This window comes from Galendromus occidentalis, unplaced genomic scaffold (genome assembly GCF_000255335.2).
Source record: "Galendromus occidentalis unplaced genomic scaffold, Mocc_1.1 scf7180000077487, whole genome shotgun sequence".
Classification (NCBI taxonomy): Eukaryota; Metazoa; Arthropoda; class Arachnida; order Mesostigmata; family Phytoseiidae; genus Galendromus; species Galendromus occidentalis.
This window is the reverse complement of record NW_003805475.1, coordinates 75,324-87,968: the sequence shown is the minus strand read 5'-3', so window position 1 is coordinate 87,968 and position 12,645 is coordinate 75,324. Positions and strand designations below refer to the sequence as shown.

Here is a 12,645-nt window from a genome sequence, read left to right as displayed (position 1 = left end):
TGGTCGGCGGTTTAGATTGACGTTATCATGACGCGAAGGCTCTGTGTGTCTATGTTGACGGGGCGAGGACAGTGAGCGGGTTCCACTGATGCTCAGAACGGGATCTCGGCTTTCTGGAATTTAGCGCTGACTCTATCAGGCGACGGGGTAGGACAGATCGTCTCAGCTGTGAACACCCCGAATCGTAGCTACCTGACGACTGTCCGGCTCTGCGGAGAACCGAGGTCCCAATTTAGGTAGGTCCACTGTTGAATTCCCTCACCTCTACTTATGTGATATACGATAAATGGTATGAACGAAGGTGCGTAGTATAGACTCAAGAACAAGAGGTTAGCACGATATCGCTTGTGCTTGAACCCTCGTAAGTTACATTAGACACCAATGACGATGACCGTTAGGGATATGAACCACGAGGAATCGAGATGATTCTCAGCGGCCAAAGGGCTTTGCGCCAAAGTTTGAGATAAGCTTCCGGCTCGCAAACGAAACGCTCGTCGACATTAGGCGAGTCTTCAGTCAGAGCTGACTGAGAACAGTTGATGCTGAGTTGCTTCTCGTTGATTTCTCGGTTGCTCCCTCCTCTCTTGCCTCGCTCAGGAACACAAGTGTCAAACCGTTGAACAAAGTTACTGAAAGTCCGGACATAAGTTCAGGGATGCGTCGGCAGATCTTGTCTTCTCTTGCTGAGGAAGCGGAAGTTGGCACGAGACCGGAGACATTAACGAGGGAAGGTATGAGTAAGTTGAGGATGATTATCACCCTATAATTGGTTTTCGACCGCGGCGCGTGGAGTCACGCATTCAGATGAGACTCGAGCTCGATCGACAGTGCTTCATCGAGAGAATCAGAGTTACAGTTGCTAACAAGTCTTGTTGTAATAAGTTATGGACAAAATACTTGGCAAAGTTTGTATAAATACAAAGTACAACTCCGAAATCGAGAGTTAAGAAGAGCGCAGTAAACGTTGTAACATGTAGCCGAACGTGTATTCATTCTCGGCTAGAAGCCAAATCCATTTGCTTGGAGTGCCGGCTCCTCCTGGGCGGCCGTCTATTCCTTCCCCCTAGAGTTTAGAGGAGGGCCTCGTATGGTTCAGATCTCAGAACTATGATTAGGTTCTCGGGAAACTGAAGAAATTCGGAAAAATTATAGTGGAAAACTTTGGGGACGTCGAACCAGAGCGTCAGCCTGATACGTCTCTACTTCTCCCCGAAAACGTATTGGACCGGGCCCAAGCCAACCTTTCTACCCGAAGTCACGTTCTCCGAGAGCCTCCATTCGATCAAGATTAGCGTAAAGACTGACTATTGAATACGCTGACAAACGTCTGCGGTGGAGAGAGAACGAAAAACTCGGCGGGATGCTGCACCGGCACGCCGTCGACTACCCACGCATTAGGCTGGTGAAAGAATTGAATGCAATCGAGGTTCATTAGCAGACAGTTAGAAGGAGATTTATTGAATTCATTTTTCGTCTAAAATCACATCAGGTATGTCCAATTCAATGGATCCAGACTATCTAACGAATATCATTCATCGGTGATCTCCATCCGAGCTCGGTTTCTCGGTTGTTGCCCCGACGTCATTTAATCGACTACCGTCACCTCGTGGCAATGGTCGCCGAAATCGTTCGCTGCTTTCGGCGCACTGGAATCTGACTAACAACAGTCTTAGCTTTCGGTGTTCATCTCGTTTGAACACACGGACTATAAAAGGAGATTCTTGGATTCTGATCAACAATCAACTTTTGATCTTGACCTCATTGTACATTTTGAAACTGCTACTTCTCCATTCTGCCTCCCGTGCATTGTCGCGACTTTCTCCGAGTCAAGGGGTCGAACATTTCTCGGACTGCCTCCGTGAGGATCCCCGATTCAACGGATTCATTCGCTACCAGAATGAACAGGTAGATGAGTGAGTCTTGGCTATGATGACGGTGGAAGTTGTTCGAGTGTATCGTCTGTAGTCTGAGTACCGTGGACTAAGGATGCGAATCGAAATCGGGGCTCTATATTAATTGACATTCTGCGCAAGCGATTCATTTCGAGGGTAGGCGGTTTCTACCTCGAATCACAACTTATCCGAAATGACCGAAGCTTACCTCTGGGAACCGAAGTTCTGCGCCTTGTATCTATCAAATAACATAGACGAAGCTCTCAGGACGTCCTTCCAAAGCTTTGAATCAGTCCGGTGAACTTCTCAAGAACCGAACAAGAAACTTGAAATGCATAGTGGCTTGATTGATAGAGGTTATTCTCCACGTTCGACTTCCGCTGTTTGGGTTCATCCTTCCTGTGCAGAGAATCACTGCGGTAGTGATTTTCGCCGATGCGGTCCCGATTTCCCTCGCTTTGTACAGGGCATCCCAAGAATTCGAGACCAGAACCATGCTGTCGATTCGAGAAGCGATCGAGGGACGACGCGACGCCTCTGTTCTCTTCGCACGCGATCAATGGTACCGTCATTGATCGCAGAGCGATTTTCTCCTTCGCTCCAATTTTTCCAGTCTACGAGGTGAATCGTATCAGAATTCAACCAAAAGTTTGAGCTAAGGTCAAACATCCGTAGGAGAGCATTCGCCGATTTTTCACCGGTGGTGGGCGACTGCGGTGGTTGCTGCATCACGGAATCAGCCATGCTTGTCGGGGAAGGGTCGCGCGGTCATTGGGGATAGTCAGACTTTGAGCCAGCGATCAATTGAATATTCTAAGGAAGCAAGCCATCTGTGGACGGGAAAAAGGACCGGAGTTGGACTTCGTTCCGCGCGCCGCGCTTTTTCCAGATTGCGCGAGCCCCCAAAAGGATCGCTGGTGCCGTGTTTGCGAAACGTTCGGCTGTTTACAGATACTCGCCCATGACAAGTCCGAGGCAGTGCTCGGGGAGAGAGATCGCAAATGAGTTTCTGATGGAGAGCAATAAAAACAAACTCACCTTTTCTTCTCTTGCTCGCTCTCAGCGAGGAACAAGAGGTTGTTCGTGAAAGGTCTCGGGGCAATGGCTTCGAAAATGTTCTTCTTGCCCATTGTCGACGAGCTTTGGACTCGGTAGCCGTGAAGCAAGTACACTCCTACAATCGAACGAGGACGCAATTACTGCATGCTCTCCCCGAAATGGTTGTTTTCTGAGAAAACTACACCATTCGGTTGAATACACAAGTCGGAGCGACTGTTGGGTCTGCGATCGGGAAGCCGTGGTCGAGTGATCTCCAACTGTTTGCCTGGAGTGGCAGTTGGCGCGCAAATTATGCACACATGCTGCCGAGTGGCGCAAAACTCACCTAAGGCCCTCTGGTCGTTCCTGTCCTCATAAACGTATAGCGATGCATCTTTGAGCACCAAGTAACAATTCTTCCAGCTGGTGCACTTATCGTTGAACTTGCATAGAAATCCTTGACAATCGGGCTGCGAGATGGAGTCGACAGGACGAGCAAGGTTTTCTTCAACTTCTTTCATGAAACGTTCCTGGTGCTGCGGGAAGAAGTCATCTTATCCTCATGCGGAGTCGTGCGTCCATCAGAAGATGAGGCTCCTCCCCCCGTCGTCCCCGGGAACCTATCTACCAAGAACATGGCGCTTCAATTAGTGAGAGAGGCCGGTCATACCGTCAGGGAGGTGCTGGCCATTTTTTTGAAAGCCTCAATCCACTTCGTGGCGCTGTCCTCGTCATCCGCTGCAAAGTAGGTTCCACTTCCGGATGTGTTGTTCTTGTTTGCAGAGCCACCTTCAAACGTCAACTTGAAGGCGTGCTCAGCTCCAGGCTCCACGACGCGTTCCACCTTGAGGTTTTCGACCATGAGGGCGCCTAGAGGATCTGTCTCGCCTTTGGCCATAAACCAGCTGAGTCTGCCGCTTTTCTTCAGAACGAAATAACGCCGGCACCATCGACGACTTGAGCTCGAAGAGAACAGTCGTTGCAGATAGCCCTGGTAAATTAATTACTTTCTCGGTCAGACCCCATTCCAGACATCGAGCACGTTTTCCTCGTCTTTGTCGAACTCCTCGCCGCCGAATCTCGACCACTTGACCGGAGCCAGATTTTGCTCACTCGGGTAGCGAACTCTAATCAGATAATGCTTATTCAAGCACCTGATTGCCTACCTGCATCTCTGGTTCAGGTACGTCGACTTTAGGTGCAAGGATATGACACGTGCGCGCTAGCTCTAATTTGAGCGTTTCAGCTCCGGCGTGGGCAACGCGGACCACCTCGGTATGTGACGCGTCCATGACGCTTACACCATTGATTGATACAATGATATCGCCCACTTCGAGACCGCAGCTCTCTGCTGGAGTTCCCTTTTCTATCAGGGAGACAACAACCGGCCGCGACCCGTGGATACGGAAGCCGAACTCTCCATTCTGTCGCTCGATCCTTACAGTCTTTGTCGGCTCTGGAGAGGAGCGCGCCGTTAGCCGACCGAGCACGGGGATACCGAAGAATGAGGGATGAATCGTCAATTTCTGTTCGATTGACTCCTGGACTCACCTAAGGATCGTTGCATAACTCGCTTGTACATCTCTAAGCTAGCCTTTCTATGAATCATGCGGTGCGTGATGGTTGTGTAGTGTTTTTGAAAGGCGCGCTCCGAATCCGTGGAATCACATCGTATCAGATTCTGCTTAATGATCAGCTGGGATCGGTCTTCTTTAGCTGAAGCAAACGTGGACGAAATCTTATTAGGTTTTCACATAGTCCCCCAGGACGCGTCTCGATCATCGTCGGGGATTTTCCCTGGGATAGTTCCCGAGATACGCCGCTTGACGACTTCCTATGCACTTACGAGCGTTCTTCTTGACGCCCCCGTTGTTCGACCTCCACGTCATTACTTCGTCTTCGCTCGTTATGTAAATCCATCGGCTCGAGAGAAATGAATCTGCGTGCATTCCAAAGTCCTCGGAGTCTTCGCGCAGCTGCGTCGTGATAATGCTGCAAGTCGTCGTCAATTCGCACGGTCCGCGCGACAGAGATCTGTGGGATAGCCGATATCATTACCGACATGCCGATGCGCTTGTGTATCGTACGTCTAGCGATAGGCGCGGCAAACACCATGGTCAGAATAACAATTTACTGAATTTCTGTCAGCGTACGTCAGGGGACCGCTGCGGTGGAATGACATGCGTGGAATTCTTCCCAGTCCTACGGGCTATTACCTGCCACGCTTGGCCGCGGTTTCAGTCAAGACACGATCCTTCCGACCGCTGCTGCTACTGTTGCTTGTCGGTGTTGAGGAAGGCGTCCCGGGCTCGGTGCTGCTGCCTTCTTTGGTCGAGTCCCGTAGAACGTTTTTCCGGATGACCTTGTCCTTGCTCTCCCGTTGGTGAATTTCCGCCAGAACGGTGGTGGTTCGTGGTGGAGCTATGGATGCGAGGAGAAACAAGCTTCAAACCGGGACGCATCCTCATTTATAACATCCTATCCCTTCGTGCTGATAACGTCTCTCTCATGCCCACCAAGCCCCGGCCACCATGATGCTTCTGATTGGAGGAACAATCTTGTGCCTTAGAGGTACAGGCTAGATATGGGAGTGCCCTCCGAATGCTCGAACGCTGGCCGGGCTGGTTGTGCCTCATCGCTTTTAGAAATTCAGTCGTATGTGGGAAAACTGTCATTCTCATTCCCGGCGTGGAGAATCTGCGGGGATTCTCGGAACCTGTGAGTCATGAATCGTGGCGGATGATTTGCATTGATTGCCCCGTGCCTCAGGCGGAGCCTCGTAGTGGGATGAACTTCCCTACCTGCCCCAGTAATTCGTCAAGTTGTTCACTGTAAAAACATCCATCCGGCCTGGCACGCTGTCGACGATTTCATCAAGCTTAGCTAATGAGAACGCTGACGTGGGGATGGCAGCACGAAGCAGAAGAGAACTCTGAGCCCGAACTCACCTATGGGAACCGGAGGACCCATTGGTTGAGGTTCTAGGTCTAGAAGCTCCGATGCTCCGGACTCCACTTCGTGGGTCGTTGACGTGGTCGGTGCCTCGCAGATGTCGGTGTTGGCGGCGGCTGCTGGTGTTTCCTCTTCCTCTAGCGATGGCTGTTCAGATTGGCCCTGCAGACGGCTTCCGAACATGATGGCACGCAGCTCCTCTGGCTTGAAGGTCATCGAAAGTGAATCGGCACTGTCGTTTGGCGTAACCTCGATGCAAGTTCCACCACTCTCGTTCGATGCGTTCAGTTCCGCGGACGTATCTGCAATTCGAGATTCGACATTGATCGCTTCCCAAACATTGATCGCTAGCGGGTTGCGTGATGAACAAGCACTTCCTATCACCGACGAGAAGCTTATGCGGAGAACTTAGAATTTGACGCGTGAGCTACCTCTGAGTTCGGTGGAATCCTGGTCGAGAACGCTAGCTTCATTATGTGCATCTTGGAAATATCTCCTTTGAGGTGATTCGGGTCGGTGATAAATCCTTTTGATGGTTCCCGTTGAGCCACAAGAGCTGGTCGGAGTATAGCGTTCCGTGTTCTGATGCTCAGATGTTGAATTCTCCTCAGAGACTTCAGAAACTGTCGACAATTCGTCGTATTGCCGCAAATCGGCTCGCCCTGGAAGGTTGTAGTCTCCAGTGAGTCGTAGTACCGAGACGAAGATCAGGAGCGACTGGGGATTCCAGGAAGAGCGTCAACTCGCGGTGTCGCTTTCGGTGCCCTTCCCGAGAGGAACTCACCCAAAGCGTTCTGAACATCACGGAACGTCATCAAGGGAAGTATGAGAGCTTTCCCGTGCATCTCGTCCTCGAACACCTCGCAGATATGCGTGGGCGGCTGCTGGTCCAACGGAGGGAATCTCTTGTGGCTCATTTTCGGAGAAGAAGTTTCGATGGGTGAGGGCAGAGCTGTGACCTCCATCGGTTCGTCGTCGTCAACTGGTCCGAGCGGATCTTCTGCCTCGGCGTCATCGTCAGACTTATCGGTCTCGCCTGGAATATCCGGAGAGAGAGAAGCGAATGAAACCGAGGCGTTGGAGATGTCCCGCTCACTCATCGTCTCCAAAGTTGGGGAGACAGAATCTCGAATGAAACCGAATCCTGATGGGAAAATATTTCTCTTGTCGACCTAATTTGTATGTCTTGCCTTCGATGCCCTCGGCGGTGCCAAGGGAGTATTCCCCTTCTGAACTCTGGTCATCCTCAACGGGATCCTCGTCTGCTGGCTCTTCCTCTTTCTTCGTCGAGTCCTCCTCGCTGGAACAAGGGATCTCCGCGTGCTCCGCCAAGCGCATTTCAGCGGGAGGCGACGGCAAACTACTTCGGTCCAAACTCCCGGATCTCTGTTGTTCCATTCTCTGGCCTGGATCCGACTGACAGTCAGACGCCCGGGCAGAACTGGGCTCGCAGGCACTTTCGAACGAGGTGCTACCCTCGTGGGACGAAAGTCCCTTTGTAATCGTTTTCGAATTTTTGCCTGGAAAACGAGATAACCAATACTTAGCTCCCGCGAACTCTTCTCGCATGATGTACCACATGCCCTCCGAGCACGCTGTCGATGTGCCGATTTCTAGAATGACACCGGCGGACGTCGCCCGAAGTCCGACGCGCTTTGCAGCGGCGAAAAATGCTGCCAGAGCTGCGAGACTCGGTCTCTGGCGACCAGTCCCAAAAGAATTTCCGAAACTCATCGAAGGAAGGAATCGCCTACCGTCGGTTGCAGTAATATATTCGGCTGAGGTGCTGTCGCTTTTGACTTCCTCGAGAGGTGGTCGGAGCGAAGCCATCCGGACATCTTCCCGACCCGCCGCTTTTTGAGCTCCTGCCGAGCTCGACGTTGAACTTTTGCACGATGACTCTCGTTCGGTGAATCGACTGCTCGAAGATTCGCTGTCTGGAGAGTTAAGATTTTCAGCGGCGACCGTGGCGCTCAGAACTTCGGCGCTAAAACTCCCTGAGCGATGCAAAGTTTTGGGTGAACACATTGAATAGAGTCCGTTCCACTGACGATATCACAATAATGGATCGCGAAAGATAGTTTTCTGCCGCATGCCCGTCCTTGACGGAAAACTCACCGGAATTCTCATCCTGAAAGTCGCACGCAGGCTGCAACAAATACTGGGCGTAGGATATTGTTTGTTTGAGAGAGTCCGACGTGCGGGATCCCCGACGGGGCGCGGAACTCCGACGGGAGCGTGACTTTTCCGACGTCGATTTTTCGGGTGTTTCGTCTTGTGCATCGAACGTCGTGTTCAGGAGGGCGTCGACGGTAGTGAGTGTGGTTGAAGAAGCGTCGAAGGAGGAGGCTTTCGACAATGATTTCTGTCTGCTTGTCTGCGATTTGAGCTCTGGACTCGGAGTCGTCGTCGCAGCCATGGCCGTGGCGTTTTGCGAACTTTGCTGCGGGCAACCCGGGACGGTCTGACGCCCCGAGGCCGTATTCAGCAGTCGATGCTGAGCGCCTTGGAGATCTACTTCCATTATCTCGTCGTCGATGCTGCGGAAGAGAAACGAGATCAAACCGGAGGAACTCCCTCGAGGAAGTCTCCGAGCTGAGACTTTCCGGAATACCCGAATGCAAAAAAACTCAGATCTCGCCTGCCTTTCATCGGTGTCAGAGTCAATAGATGTGTATGCCTTGCGTGAGCTCGAGTCTCGGCTCGCCTTTCGCCTTCTCGAGGATTTCCTACTGGACGATACCGAAGCAGCTGCCGTCCGCGGTGAGAGAGTCAGGTAATCCGGAGGAACTTCTGGAGTTCGCGATGAGGTCGGAGTGACTGAGGTACATGTCGTGTTGTCGGCTGTTGCCGTAGCTGTCTGCGTCGCCTGGGTCCGTTGTAGAGCCCGACGTGCGGCCGACATGCGACCTGACTGACTCAGACTCTCCTCGAATGAGCGCGGCAAGTAATACTGCGTCACGTCTGCTAAATTCTCCTGATTATCCACCGAGAAGGATGAGCAATGGCATACATTACACCTGTGGAGTGGAACGAGCTCATAGTTTCTCGGGGCCCCACGACGCTGCTCATTGTTCATTCCCGTCCATGTGTTCTTCGTGGTAAAGAACAAAAACAACAACAAGAGAGCGGAAAGCCGATACAAGGTTCCGAACAATCATCGGACAGCGATACCGGGATAGGAACGGAGAAGACGGGAGACCGGAATGGCGTTAGAAGATACCCGACCCACAACAAAGGCTCCCACCGATAGGACGGGACGATCAGCCGGGGAAAAAAATCAAAGGAATTCCTCCCGCACGAAATTGAATCAGCAACGGCTGGACCGCAGCAACAACATCCGGACGAGCGAATGGAATCCCAGATATCTAAAGTGTCAAGATGGAAATTGACAGGTGCTCACCTGTTTCGGCTGACATTCAATGGCGTTGAAGTGGCCATGGGTCCAACTAACATGGCATCTACGTCCTCTAAACCTCCCCCGACAGTATTGGATCTAACCATACTCGCACTGCCGTCGATTGGTTCCTGGTGGTGGTTGATCGGTCCTGCGGCAACGGATTTCGGTCTTGGAGTACCGCCGTGGTGACTGGTAGTTCCCCCAGCTCCCCCACCGCTGCTGTTGTTGATGTTGTTGTGAATCTGGCTGTGGTGGTTAGCGTAGTGGAGGTGGTGGTGTCGACTGTCTAACGTCATCGAATATTCGGGCAGCGGAGTAGTGGGTGCTTCGTTGAAGCTGCTGCCTCTCCAAGCAACGTCGTTGAGAGCGTCCACGGATCGGCAGCCCGACACCTGTAATTTTTATCTTTCAAACAGCTGTCCGTGTTCGCCTCCTAGTGTCGAACTGGATATTATTCGTCCTGAGAGTACCGTGCCGGCTCTTCGGACCAGATCAAACGGGGAAGGGTTCGGCTTCGTGCAGAGGGGGTTCGGCATGACTCGCTCGACGTGTCGCCGTGTGACGTCGAGCAAGGGAACTGCCTTGTAATGTGAGATCGTCCGATCTGTATTGATACGATTCGATAGCGGGGATACTCGCCCCACGCTTATTCCAGAGCTCGAATCGAGATCCTCGACAAAAAGAAAACGTCTGCGGCACAAGAAATGGAACGATCGACGTCATCTGCGATATACGGACCTGTTTGTCGGGTTGCGTTTGCGGAACGTACGAGATTTCGTACGATCTATTGGGAAGATAGGTCCTAGACGAGGTGATGCTGCCCTGTGAGCTGTGCTGGCTCTGTAAGCGCGGTCGTGCCGAAGCCGATCGACAAGGAAGCATCCGTATCGATGAGGTTTCGGCCTGCGACGCCGCCTCGGGGTTGTACTGGAAACGGTTCGGATTCTGCAGACAAAACGGCTTCGGTCGATAGCGGAACCCGGCGTCTTCATGTTCGGATGACTCTTTTTTGCTGAGCGATTCATGCGTTTTCGTTCCTGGAAGAATGAGCTCATCTTCACCGAGACCACCTATCCTGAATTATCCGGTCGGGGGGATCCTCCAGAGAATCGCGCGTGCGTTGCACGTATCGTTCTTCTGATGAAGACACGACATTCTACAAGCCGGGAGCACAGCAGGGACTGCCTCTTCGATCGCGATGTCTCACCTGATTGTCGGTTGTCTTCACCATAAGCCACACTGGGTTCGTCATTCTGGATGCAGGACAGCTTTGTTTTTCTATCTTTACTGCTTCCTGCGCAGGAAGCTTTCACTAAACAGCCAAACAGTTTCTTGGATCTCTTATCTTCGAATGTCTGCAGCTCCTTCCTCGTGATACAGTATTGCTCCCTGGAAGGATATTCGTCGACTATATACGCGATATTCGGTTTTGATTCGTGTAGAATTCAATTAAAATATATCTCGCAGGATCCCCCACCTCGGGAAGAATCGCTCCGAGAGACTATACGATCCCCTTCGAACGATCTGTTCAGGCTAAATGAAGATCTCTGGTTCTATTCAACAATTTTTTTCAATTCGGGCCGTTACGCTTAAAATTCCATTCGTAGCTTTGAGAAGACCGAGAAGACACTCCGAGAGATAGAACTCCTCTGCAGACTTTTGATGCATATTCGTTGCTGACGCGGAAGAGTATACCCTGCCGAGACTGCGTCAATCATTTACGCATGCCGAAATAATTCAATCTCCACCAAACGCTTCGACGCGATCGTGAGGCGGCTGTGAAACACGTAAAAAAAAATCCAGTTTCCTTCCCATCGCCTAAGCGTTCGCCTGAAGTTGCTGCCCGTGCCTCCGACTGTCTTCTCTTCGAAAACTTTTTCAGAGGCTTCTTCAGCGAGTGGTCTGGGACGATTCCATTCGCTGTTCCCGTTGGTGTTTTTCCATTTTGTCGAATTGGATGTTCGTGTTCCTTGCTCGCTCGAAACTATGTAATTTCGGACGTTCCCGACGTCGACGGCACGGCAACAAACGACCGGTGTGGAGGGGATGCGGCGTAGAAGAGAAGAATGATGTCGGAACAAAAAGAATCGATGCGAGGTAGGCTTTATGCGCTCTATGTATATTCCCCAGAGGAAGGATATGGAGCGGGTGTATCGTGAGACCTGGGAACTTCTTCCGAAGCTCAATCCGCACAGCATGAATATTCAGCATTCCTGGCGAGTTTTCTAATGTATCGGCTGCGACCAGGCACGTGACGCCAGCAGAAGTCGCAGCGGGTGCCCAACGGTCGAGGAGGAGCAGTCGACATACGAAACGCCGGTCGCAAGGAAGCAGGTGAGAGCAGCAATCGGAACAAGAGAGAAACTTTCTTCGTATGACAAAAAACAGCAGAGAGCAGCGCGCAGCTGTGAGGCGAATTTACCACTCTCTCAGGCCCAGAGGGAGAAGCAGAGCCGAGCTGTCCTCTCGTGGCCAGAACAAACACAATGGAGAACTCCACTGTTGTCCTCTTCTCTTCTCCCGTCTCACTCGAGCCGAAAACTCCGCATCCGACGAGGCTTCCTATAGAGCTGGTCGATACCAACTCGGCACTCCGGACAAAATCTCTCAGCACACTGCTGAGCCGCGACGCTCCCCAAAATATTTCGAGCTCCCTGACATCTCTGGGCGGGAGAGAGACAGCGCCAAGAGGAATCGCCAAATTCGGCTTCTCGCAGAAGAAATGCTCTGCTACTCAGAAGGAGTCACGTTCCTCGCCCGTTCAGAGCTAAGGTCGATTGGAGCTTCACAAAGCGACGAGAGCTTTCTTACCTGGCTGCTACCAAAAAAGTACCGTTTTTATTTCCCCCCCCCCTCTGATCGCAACGAAGTGTACCGAAGAGCCCGATCATAACAAGAATGGAAGGGATTCCTCCCTTTAGCCGCATCTGTTATCGCTCTTCCACGTCCCCTCTGGGAAAGAGGCCAACAGACGCACGAGGAAAGCTACAATCGCTTGCTCCTTCAACCTTTGGCAGGGGATCGATCGGATAGAGCGGCGCAGCGTTATTTTACCTGATGTCTTCCTTCGAGAAGAGGACCTTCGCGCCATTTTTTCCACCCTGGTTCTCCTTGGTGGCCATATCAACTCGATCTTCTCCCACTCTGTTCGCATAGCTAGCACTGGACGCTGCGGGATGCCATCTGGAATCGAAGAAATACGTCAGAAAGCGAAAAACTCATCTTTATAACTTTCTCCCGCTCACTCAGTGCTAATCTGACACCTCCAGCACCGGAAAAGCAGACACTAGGAACGCTGCTGGGAACGATTCCGGACGGAGCCGATGGAGCTGCACGGAAAGTGGAGTCTGTGCGCCGCATTAT

The 12,645-nt window shown here is 51.8% G+C and overlaps 1 protein-coding gene across 1 annotated transcript; it reads right to left on the bottom strand.

The window, feature by feature from the left end:
* Positions 1-2,412: 2,412 nt before the first annotated feature.
* On the bottom strand, positions 2,413-12,404 carry LOC100901218 (serine-rich adhesin for platelets). Its single transcript, XM_029112250.1, has 19 exons — positions 12,337-12,404; positions 10,490-10,671; positions 10,021-10,319; positions 9,286-9,674; positions 8,528-8,902; positions 8,001-8,422; positions 7,637-7,879; positions 7,073-7,402; positions 6,667-6,918; positions 6,314-6,544; positions 5,879-6,184; positions 5,147-5,351; positions 4,777-4,964; positions 4,482-4,646; positions 4,097-4,386; positions 3,601-3,921; positions 3,277-3,466; positions 2,931-3,066; positions 2,413-2,722 (listed from the first exon to the last, which is right to left on the bottom strand). Exons 1-19 carry the CDS (start codon positions 12,402-12,404, stop codon positions 2,674-2,676), a joined length of 4,641 nt encoding a protein of 1,546 aa, XP_028968083.1. The 3' UTR covers positions 2,413-2,673.
* Between the last annotated feature and the right edge of the window lie 241 nt (positions 12,405-12,645).

Bases quoted from the DNA above. Each gene is read 5' to 3' on its own strand.
- LOC100901218 (XM_029112250.1), bottom strand. From the start codon at position 12,404: ATGGCCACCAAGGAGAACCAGGGTGGAAAAAATGGCGCGAAGGTCCTC. The intron at 10,672-12,336 runs GTAAAATAACGC...ATATCCTTCCAG, and splicing joins TTCTCGAAGGAAGACATCAG to GGAGCAATACTGTATCACGA. The intron at 6,185-6,313 runs GTAGCTCACGCG...CTCGAATTGCAG, and splicing joins GGATTCCACCGAACTCAGAG to ATACGTCCGCGGAACTGAAC.